Raw genomic sequence first — 11,787 nt, 5'->3', positions numbered from 1 at the left:
AAGAACAAACAATAGATGTTTTTCACTCTAAATAGTTTTGCTTGTTCCAGCAAGAAAAGCCCTATGTATAACTGATAAGATTAACCATGGTTCTGCTCCATTTAAGTTATCGTCTACAAGAACCAAGACCCTGAAACTGATGCACAAGTGGAACACAACCATTGTCCTAAATGTCAATTACACCTGTGTGTTTTAGGACTAAATAAAACAGACTGCCAGCTGAGAAAAAGGTCTCTTTACCTATAGAGCCCAAACCAACTGCCCCATCAATGGTTTTATCATAAATATTTAGAAGATCAGAAGAAATGACCCTCAAAGTCTGACTGATGATGTTAAGTATTCAATCTCTGTGCTGTCCTTGAGTCTCTGCTTTGACACACAGGTGATTCTGGCTGTGCAGGGTTTTCACTAACACTGTCAGGTTATATATGTGCATAAAATACACAAAGATAGCACCCAAGCTTCACTGAAAAATGCTCCTAAAGAATTCAGTTTGATCTCCTGTTGTAAATCCATCCAAGAGCATCTGCTGTTCAGTTGGGGACTTTAAACAGCCCAAAATAAATGATTAATAAAAACAAAAACCTTTTTAGTCAGCATCTTTTTCATGTATACTAGTTTCACGCAAAGAATGTATTCAGCTGGAATATCTGGCCAATGGGCAACTATTTAAGTCTGTATTCTCTTCCCACCCGTTACCCCTTATCTTTCACCAAGAAAGCTCCCCTCACAATGTGAAAAAGTGCTAACAACCTCAGAGGTAGAAACTAAACAAAAATTGCAAATTTTGACAAAGGCACGTCTTTTTTTTTTTGGCATTTTCTTTAGTGGGAATTGAGTCATTTTCATACTTTGGCTCACTTTCTCATGTGCAAATGTTTCATCAAAACAACCTCTCCCCTGAGACAGTTTTGCAAAGACACTGTCACTGCTTCCTGCATTTAGTAACGCCCAAGATGAGAGTGATTCATTTGAAGAAATACAAACTAGCCAAATAACCAAAAGAGTTTTTTTCCTATTCCAAATTGATAGTGATGGCACGGTACTAACCAAGTGTGAAGACAGGTCTGCCTATGCGAGACTACATGTTTAGCATACACATAGTGTAAATAGCTACAGATAGAGACAGAACAAACTTCTATGTTGGGAAAATGGGAAAATCTAATTTAAAAACCACAATAACAAAAAGAGAAGCAGCTATTTGCCATAAGAATCGAGGAATGCCAACAGAAAAAGCAACAGTTTCCAGAAGCCGAGAGCAGCCGAGAGCAGCCGAGAGCAGCCGAGAGCAGCCGAGAGCAGCCGAGAGCAGCCGAGAGCAGCCGAGAGCAGCCGAGAGCAGGGCGCTTGCTGCAATCAGAAGGGCGGAAAACAAAACTCCTTCTCTGTTTTTGTGAGTTGTTCCAAGCTGGTAATTTGCAGGCAGGGACACAGGCACAAGATCTGTGGAGTGAGAGCCCAGCATCGTGACGCATTTCGCCCAGCCACATGTCCCCTATCCATGGGCCAGCACCCAGCAGGATGAGGGTTGGTGGGAGCGGGGGCTGTAAGCCTGTCCATGAGTTTGTGTGTGTTTCAGTGTTTGTGTGTTTGTCCATATGTATGTATGAGGGTGGGAGGGTGACGAGTAGCGGGAAGTCTGCCAATGTGTCCCTACCTCCTCAGGGCAGGGTGGTGAGCAAGCCAAGCCATATTGAAGCCCGCAGGCGGGAGAGAGAGTGAGACATGGAGTTTGCTCTCCTAAGACCGCCACCCTGAGTATAGTGTTGGGTGTTAGGAGTATTCTTTTTTTTATTTGGGTGGGGGTGGATGGGGGCAGTGGCGTGGATGACACATGGGGGATCTCGGAGTTTCACAAATGTGCCCGCAGCATGAGCTTTCCTTGCCTCTGACATAACATCGCTGGTGGCATCAGTCAGCAAGCCAAGCAAATCTGCTGCCTGCCCCAAGGCCATGTGAAACACAGGCCTGGAACAGAATATGTGTCGGATGAAAGTTGTACACGTGTGGGCGCCTTTTGGTGTCCATATGCATGTGTGTACATAAGGAAGGGAAAGGAGAAAAAGAGCCTTCAACACCTTTGGGACAAGGAGAGTGACTTTGGCTGGGTTAGCCAAAAACAGACTGATCTCTTTTAGCGCCAAGGCTGCAGACTGCATACTTAAAATGCACACACTGAGAAAGAACTGGTCAGCACACAGTGTAGCTTCATGTAGTGTGACATGTATGACGTACTCAGGAACTGGCATGAGTATATTGTGTATACTCTGATTGTCTGCAACAGAGAAGATTTGGCTTCAATTTCTTCCATTCGAAACAGCATAAAAGGAAAATTGTGCTTCAAAAGCTGCAGATTACAGAGGATTTCACACAGCTACATGTTAGGAGACATAAACAGACTTCTATTGCCAGTATGGGATTGAGCTGTAGTGTATGTGACAAACACTGAGCCTGTATTGTTAATAGGAACATGGCTGTTTTCTCCAAAGCTCCTCTGCTAGTGTAAGACTTGTAAAGCTGTAGTCACTGAACACCTCGCAAGACTTAAAAACACTTAGAATCACAATTAAACCCTTGACATTAAACTGTGTTTACAGCTATCTGTGTTCATAATTAAAAGTTTTGTGTGAATTCATTTAAGGGGAAAAATCCTAATATTTGCAGATGGCTTGACTCATTAATTTGAATAGTCGATTAAGAAGAGCCAGTGTAGCAGTTAATTGGAAACCAGTGGTGATAACCACCTGTTCAAACATACAGATGGAAAGTCTGTCTGCTTATCCAGCAACTGTCAGGAAGTGCTCTATCATTACTGATCGTCAAATATAAATGAGAATGAAATAGACGAGGATAAGTGGATGTAATACTGTTCATCACTGTCAGCATTTCGGGCTGAGGAGTACCACAGGTTACCTACCTGATGTGTTCACACACAATGTATGGGAAGTATAGATAAACACAGACATAGATGCCTACGAACACTCACACTCACACACACACACACACACACACACAAATAATTACCTGTCAAATGCAAGATGTGACTTCCTGGCACTAAATGAAGTGATTAATATTCGCGTGGGGGAAGTGGAGGAGAAGGGGGACATTTGGCTGATGAGGAGTTAATATTCACCACCCTTATTGCTTCTTTTATTGCAATGCCACAATGACAAGATGGAAAATGACTCATTGGAAGAGGCAAAACAGTGAGTACGGACATGTATTAGACCCCTCTCTGCTAGTTGAAATAATGTTTGATTTCTTTATATCCATGGAATGCATGATTGTTTTAGTGTATGCATGCTTTAAAAGAGGTATTTGTAGAATTTCTTTTTTAAACGCTAAAATTAGCGTTACAGTGTGAAGAATGCCAATGTATAGCTTTGCAGAGATATCTAATATAGTTAGCATGCTAACCACGTAGCTCTGCTTAGCTTTATCTTGTCAAATTGTAAGTTATTGTAGCATCCAGTCTGCCCTCAGACTAATGTGATGAAGATTTACCATTGCTGTTTAGATTAGTGTCAGGGCTGAATGTATTTAAAGAAGGCCATGGCTGGTGCTAGATTGGATCAGTAGGTGCAACGCTTTACTCTGCAGTGATTTCATACCTCACTACACACCTGTGATTGGTTCATTTGCTGTTACTACCTAGAGGCAGCAACTATGACTAGAAAGCAAAGGTAACATTGAAGGTGCAATACTGCTTATGGCCACTAGATGATGGCTCCAAAAAAACCCTGGCTCGCATTGACTTACAAAAACTTACAAAAGAATACTTGTATATGTACTTGTACGTTGTCTCTTGTATTACCTGGTTAGAAAAATAGTGATTGCTACATGCTTTTCTTATATAGATTTTTCTTCCATATGGCGGTCACCCTAAATCTTTCAGGCTTTTAAAATAACTTAACTTTTCTTTCCCCTCAGCCAGACAGACCAGTAATTTCAGTTAATTTCAACTTGCTAGTTACGTTTACTTGCTGTTAACATTTGGCCAAAATGTCAATGACCAACATAGAAATTCAAAGCTTTTAAGGGTGGTCCAAAAACTATTGGGAAATGTCATGGTGATACTGTCTGCCTCCAACACACAGTACATGGCTTCTACGTTGAAATATGTGCTTGTAACACTAGCATGCAAAATCGTAAGGCACATTACACTAGCGCACTGCTGATGTTGTACAGAAATACACACAGAGCTGTTTACCTATTTCAGGATACAACATTTCCTTTATAACATTTCAAATGATGTTGCTATATTTCTAATAACTGAAGTAACCAAGCTATGTCACTCTCCTTTATCCATTCAGAATCTGCAGTTACAGCAGTCTACCGATGTATTTGTGTTAGTTTGTTCCAGCCTGAATTAACACCACATCACCTCCATTCTCAAACAACTCCACCGGCTCCCCGTACCATACCGCATCCAATACAAGATCCTCCTCCTCACCTACAAGTCCCTTCATAACCTGGCCCCTCCCTATCTCACTGATTTCCTTCAGCAGTACAGCCCCATCCGCCGCCTCAGATCAGCCAACACTAACCTCCTCACTCCCACCACTAGGACAAAGCACTGGACCTTGGGGGACCGAGCTTTCGCTGCAACCGCCTCCACCCTATGGAAGTCACTCCCACAAAACATCAGGAACTCAGACTCAATACAAAACTTCAACTCAGTTCTGAAAACTCACCTGTTCAAACTTGCATTTTCTTGAGCCTCTTTGTTTTCTCTCTGTTCTTTTTGTGTTGATTGTTTGTGAAGCATCTTTGAGTGTCCAAAAAAGCGCTATATGTGATGTATTATTATTATTATTATGATTATTATTATTATTGTTATCATTATGTGTTAAATCATCAAAGTTGCACAATGAGACATACTAAAAAATGGACACAGTTGTTGACAGCAACTCCCATTTTCATTTTGCAAATTAAATGTCTTATTTTGTCAAGGTCTTGTGGCTTTGAAGAGAGTTCCAGGGCTTCAGTTCCCCTGTGATAATTCAGGGATGTTGGCAGTTTGAAGTTTTCAGTTAGATCTTAAATATAAAGACATTTATTGAGGAGAAGCTGTGTTTGTCTTTCTGCAGGAAAATGAACACAGAAATCCAACCGCTCTCGAAATGCTCTCTTTTTCCTAAATATCTCTGCTTATTTTCTTCCTCCGGTCCTCTGCTCCAGCCTCTGTGCTGACACCTCCCTTACCCGACCTCCCTCTGTGTGAGTGGATGTTTGCTACTGGATGTTGGTCGATGCTTGCAGGTTCTGAGCCCCAGAGCCCTAATAAACAGGAGTCTAATGGCGTCCCTTGGCTGCCGAGGGGGCTCACATTAAGATAATTAGGCAGAAAGAGGGTACAGGAATGGGGCCCCAGAGAGGAGGAGATGCTTCTGCTCTTTAGAACTTTTTTCCCCCTGACTTACTGTCTCTGCCTTTTTCCATGCTGTTGCCTGACTCACTTATCTATTTATTCTTGCGGTAACAATGCAAGAACTTGTGCGGTGCCATATAAATGTCTGAAAATGTAGATCTCTGTCATACTCTGAGGCAATTAATGTGATTTGTTTGGTATGCAAGGTACTCAAACTGAGTAAATTACCTCAGATGCAAGGTGTTACACAGCGACAGGTGGTAATGTCTGACAGTTAAAATAATAGGTGAAATGTGACATAGTCTGTGGTGACACTGAAGTTATTTGGAGTGAAATCTGATTAGAATTGTCTCTTGGCATATCACATACCAACATTACTACTGTGAATACTTACACATACCTAAATGCAAGTGGCAAGCGTCACAGCAGGCTTTGAGATTCAGTTCCCTTAATGGCCATTTGACAGGATATTAGGGTCTCCACAGCTAATTAAATTTCTTCTAATGTGTTCGGTGGCCATTTTAAAAGTAGCCCATTAAGAAGATGTTAGGTCTTGCAGTGTAGCATCTTCTGGGGGCATGTTTGCCTTGATTGATAAGCGTCTGAGACAGTTCATTTCTGCTTTGGTGATTGCTGATTGTTGCGTCCACTTTGTTGGTAAGACAGTATCTTTTGCATGTACGCATTAGACAAAGTGGTGCAGCCAAGTTTAAAGTCATGCGGTGACAGGTATTTATGTTTTTTTGGGTTTATATATTGAAATTCCCAGTAAATGAGTTACTATTGCACATGTAACGCTCCATTGTGTAACTGTATGAGATGTTGAAATTGTGCCAATGATATATAATATTTATAATTATATTTCCATTAGTGTGTGATCACATGAAAATGAGAATCTCTGTGTTTTCATGACTTAGAATGAGCCTTTGTATCTACAGAAGGAGTGGGTCACCTTGCACATCAACCAAGTAGCATCAACATGTTTTTAGAGTAGGTCACAAAAAATTCCATCCATCCATCCATGGGCAGGATATACCATGGACATATCACCAGTTCACAGGGCTGACATATACATACAAAAAAACATTCACACTTGTGTTAATACCTACGGGTGATGTACACTGACCAGTTAACTTATTAAGATGCATGTGTTTGGACGGTGGGAGGAAAGTGGAGTACACAGAGAGGACCCAGGACCTTCTTGCTGTGACGTGACTACAGTAGTTACCACTGTGCCACTGGGCCACCTAGTAATGATTATTTTGTTTATCAAATATTTTCTTGATTAATCATTTAATTGTTTGGTCTGTAAATATCAGAAAATGGTGGCAAGTTGTTTCTCAAAACCCTAGATGACATCATTAAATGTTGTTAGATCCACAACCAGAAGATATTGAGTTTACTGTTTGCTGGAAAGAAACTGGAATCAGAAACTTTTGACTTAAACTTTTTTTAACCAGTGATCGATTAACAAAATAGTTGCTAATTAATTAAACTGTTGACAAGTAATCAGTTCAATTCAATTTTATTTATAGAGCCCAATGTCACAACAAAGTCGTCATATAGGGCTTTTCAGAAATTGTTGAATTGTTTAAAAAAAAAACAAAAAAAAAACCAGTGAAAATCAGCAAACTGTCGAGTAATCAATGAATCTGCATTACTGTCACCCACAATATTTGAGTGAGGACTAGAGTTAATATCCCATGAACTAAAAAACTCACAACAGACAAAACAATCATGAGCTCTAATGTTGGATTTCAACATGAAGTAGGTTTTTCAGATGGTTGTAATCTGAAATTTCACCACTAGATATTGAGTAAATATCGCAAACTGAGCTTGAATCACATTAATTACCTCTGCCAGGAGGTATTGTGATCACTTTGCTTTGTGTGTGTGTCTGTGTGTGTGTGTGTGTGTGTGTGTGTGTGTGTGTATGTGTGTTTGTTTGTTTATTTGTTTGTTAGCAAGATAACTCAAAAAGTTATGGACAGATTTTCATGAAATTTTCAGGAAATGTTGATACTGGCACAAGGAATAAATGATTAAATTTTGGTGGTGATCTGGGGGGGGACACAGATCTGTCTTGGTGGAGGTCTGCGCTCTCTGAATGCTTTTCTTGTTTGTTTGTTTGTGTGTTTGTTTGTTAGCAACTTTTCGAGAAAACTATTACAACCATCTTTACCAAATTTTACCCACAGATAGGCCTAGGTCCTGGGACGAACCCATTAAATTTTGGGCCAAGTAGGCCAGAGTTCAAGGTCACAACAAGGTCACAAAATCTCAAATTTTCCTATCGCTCATCATTGAGCAATTTTCCAAAAATCATACAAAATTCAAAACGACTCAGATTAGCCTCCAATTTGATACACTCGTAGCTTATAACAATATCTTGTATCTGGCACAAAATTGTCCACATCCACTGTGGAATGTGGACTCTGTGGACATTTCAATTTAACATTGAAAATCCCATTTACGACACATTTTTCATTATAACTCAACAAATATTGATTGGAATTTAATTACCATGTTTGACCGCAATTTTTCTGCTGTATGGAACAACTTTGAAACTGTTTAATTTAAAAAGAAATAGTCCCTCCACACAAGCACACTGTTTGGGGTGCTTGGCAGAGGTTTGCGTTCTCTGAACACTGTATTTTTGGCTAACTTTTCAGTGCCCATTGGATGGAATCAGCAGGCGTTGTCTCTGATAGTGACTGATGGCTAATATCAGGCTTCTTAGATGGGATTACTGACTCTGAGGGAGTTTCACTTCAAGCCTGATGGATTTATTTGGGTTCAGCAATTATCTGGTTTGTGATTTGGTTTCTTATTTAATTAATAAATAGAAATGTGAACAGTGTAATTTTTTTTCAGAAGTGATATGCACTATGGGCTGCCTTCTGCAGTCAATCTTTAGTTTCTTGTAAATAAACAGTACAAACACATGTTTGGAACATTTTTAATAATACATCAGTATTGTCTCTATGGTTTGACACTAAGGAAACGAGCTTTGGTGGAAGCTTTCCTGTCACTCAGATAGACTATGAGCCTTAAAGACAAACTCATGGATGGAACCAGAACTTCACCTGCTTTTTTTTTCCATTCTTTTTTTTTTTTTTTTTTGCCTGTTTGAGCATAAGGACAGGAGCTGAGCTTCAAAAGGTGCTGGAACTAGAGTGACGCTTCACAGATAACTACCTCCAGCTCTGTCATTTTCTCTTTCACAGCTTCTCTTCGCTTGTTTCTGCAGCCTCGTGTGTAGGTTCACTAGCTGAGGCTCTTCTTTCTGCTCTGACACTCTGCAATCAGATGTGACACACTGAAGGCTCAGATGACAGGCGGCGAGACAAGGTCACACAGTCACCTACTTTTAACGAAGGACACACGCTGCTTCTTCTGACAGGCCTGCAGCACGCATATACACATTTAAGAACAGTGCATCCAAATGCAGTGTGCACACATACACCTCAACACACACTTATATCACACATACACCTTCACAAGGCAGAGCAGGAGTATTTTGCAGACAGGCCTTTTCTTGTGCCTGTGCAATCTCAGAAGCAATTACCTATTAAAATTTCATCCTTCTCATCTCAGAATGTTTAGGAAAAGATTATAACTGCTAGGGAGGTAATTAAGCCTGCAAATGGTGAATTGAGTTGTGAATACAGAGTACTGTGTATGTAAGTGTGTTTGCATATGTGTATGTGTGCTCTATCTCAATAAAACTAAAAGTGCTGCCCACCTAAAGCTTTCCCCTGTAATATTCAAATAGATAATTTCAAAACATTGAAGTACAATTTCAGTCTGGAGGCATTGTTAGTGTTGTAATTTCCAGGGTAAGTACAAATTTCCAATTATTTCATGACTAACCTTTTCATGAGATTATAGTAAGTGTAGTAACAATATGAATAGCTGCTGCTTTGTCATTTAGACTCAAGAAACTCCTAAGATTTCTACTACCTAATGCCACAAACTATGGGCAGTCACTTTGAATAAAGATATTTGATGCAAATGCAGACAAGTTGCTAGCTTTAGTGCTTCAATAACACAAACAAAAAGCAAACCCCCATCTTTCACAGCTTCCAAACTGTTGACCGCCATCAGTCTGTCTGTGCTACGGCGAGATCTTCCCTCTAGTTCCCCTTCTCACTTTCCCATCCTTCTACACTCCTCTGTCTTTGTCTCTGCAGCTCTTTGATGCTCGGAAGTAAAAAGACATAGGATTTTCAGCCTTTTAGGGATTCAAACAAAGTCTCTGGGTTTTGAGATGACATGAAAGTCTGCCAGCTGGCCGAGTAGGGGATTGGTGGGATGGCTAGGTTCTGGTTCAAAAAGCACCAAAGTGTCCATTTTTAATATGCAGTAGGTTGTTTGTGCCCACACAGGGTCCCCAGTATAACAAACACAGACCTAAAGCCTTTGTATTGCTGATATTGTGTGTTTGTGGGTTGATTTTTCTTGTGTGGTGTATGAGAAAATGGTTAGAAATAATCAAACACAGTAAAGCAAAGCATGCATTGGGGACAGGGATTTGCAATCTTCTTTATAGCTGTGCTGAATGAATTACAACCCAATGTTGCCTTTGTATGTTTCTGCAAACCGCAGGTGTGTATAATGTCATTATTTCTGAACTGAAAATATGTTCTGTATCAACATTTGTGTATCATCTTTATATTGTTCTTCTCATGAGGCTTTCTTGATATCAGCTTGTTATGACAATAGCAGAATTAATTTTTTTATGGTCAGGTTTATTCACTGACAGTCCTTGGTTAAGGTTAGAAAAGGACATTTCTGATTTTTGACAGAAAAAGTCTGTAAATCCCATTTTTTCTATTGATGATATCAGCTCAAGTCACCTTAACTCGGCATGCCATTTTTTTTGCATTTCCATGAAGTGAGAGCACCTACCACCAACTACTATCAGATACTATTTCTAGTATCACTTTTGGTGAGGTTCCAAGTGACCCAGAGTGATATCAAATGTGAATGTAAAATAATGCAGCTCACAGATTGGTTGTCCCCGCGTCATATGTGTGTCATTTTGTTTTGACATGGGACACCAAGACAAGCTGGTGGACAGTGTCTGGAAACGTCAAAACAAATTTAGTGTCAGTTCTATCTTTATAAATCAAACAGATTTGAAATGTAACAATACTGTATTTTGGTCTAAAAAAGAAATCTTTACACAATACTTATTTTGTGACTCATGAGTTGTAAACTTCCTCCTGTTGCAGTGTTGCCTTATTTCATAGTTGTTGCTGCAGTCATGACAGTATGTTTACATTACATCACTATGACAGAGTTTTGCTATTTTGGAAAAATGACATAAGATGCTATAAAAAATTATTTAAAAATCATGTACAGTGTTGATTCATTTTAACCCAAACCACCATCTTTTCCTAACTTTGATTGAAGCATTTTTAATGCCTAAACCTAAAGGGTGCCAGTTGTGAATTTTCTTTGTTAGCTATTTCAAAACATCATGTATAATACTAGTGGTTCTGTCAGGTAACTTACATTATAGCCCGCTGTTGAATACGTGCAAGTACTAAGTCATGCTCCATCCATCAGGTCAGTCTGCTTGTTCACTTGCACTCGATCACCCAGAAACAATGTGGGTACGTCACTTCTGATTGCCAATGACTGCTCCCCATAGGTTCTGCCCACGCCCGTAATTCAAGTAATAAAAAGGTCCAGTGTGGTGCATTCATGGTGATTTTTATTCAATTTCCACCTCTCTTGGTTCTAAGTAATACACAAAGCACAATTAACGTCATAAGCATGACCAGTGCAGGTACACTTTAAAAGCCTTACTTTTTTTAAACACTTGGCCCTTTCACAAACACTTAAACAAGTCAAAAAGTATCTGTAATGAAAGATGTAATAAAACCAAGTTTGGAACTTAAACTAGTCCATCTTTTCTTATGTGTCACAAGTCCGTTCTGTAATACACCTAAGCCTTGGCAGGTTTTTTTTTTTTTTTAAGGCTGTGAGACTTGGCGAACATCCCAGTTGAGATCAGAGACACACAGGGAACAGTGTAACTACCTAACTAATTGCTGAAATTACTTATCCCTTTTCAAAAATGTAAAGGGGTATTTCCTCTATAAATACATTGCAGAAATGTTGCAAATGCAGCATCTCGATTTCATCACAGATTTCCAGTGCACTTGGGTCTTCATGCTGATCAATGGTGGATTTACCTACTGGTGGTCTTGGCACCATGCCCTCCTGTTTGAAAATCTGCAGAAAAAGTGCTGTCTTGACTGGGAATTGAACTCCAATCTTTCACATCGCTGTCCAAAGCACCAGCTATTGAATTAAATCTCTGTTGGCTTCAGGCCAAATTTGCTATCTGATTGTCTTGGTACTTTTTGGGATGTGATGTTTACATATAAGCTTCAGGGTTAATT

At 39.7% G+C, this 11,787-nt stretch overlaps 1 protein-coding gene across 1 annotated transcript in view; it reads right to left on the bottom strand.

The window, feature by feature from the left end:
* Positions 1-1,661: 1,661 nt before the first annotated feature.
* LOC115439431 (protein shisa-9A-like) overlaps positions 1,662-11,787 on the bottom strand; it is a 78,306-nt gene continuing 68,180 nt past the window's right edge. Inside the window, exons 5-6 of the mRNA XM_030163268.1 lie at positions 4,548-4,619; positions 1,662-1,968 (exon numbers count right to left, since the gene is read on the bottom strand). Coding sequence (XP_030019128.1) covers positions 1,662-1,968; positions 4,548-4,619 — 379 coding nt within the window. The remainder of the gene's footprint in view (positions 1,969-4,547; positions 4,620-11,787) is intronic.

This window comes from Sphaeramia orbicularis, chromosome 19 (genome assembly GCF_902148855.1).
Source record: "Sphaeramia orbicularis chromosome 19, fSphaOr1.1, whole genome shotgun sequence".
In the NCBI taxonomy this organism is placed as follows: Eukaryota; Metazoa; Chordata; class Actinopteri; order Kurtiformes; family Apogonidae; genus Sphaeramia; species Sphaeramia orbicularis.
The sequence above is the reverse complement of the archived record's forward strand: the minus strand, read 5'-3'. Positions and strand labels throughout refer to the sequence as shown.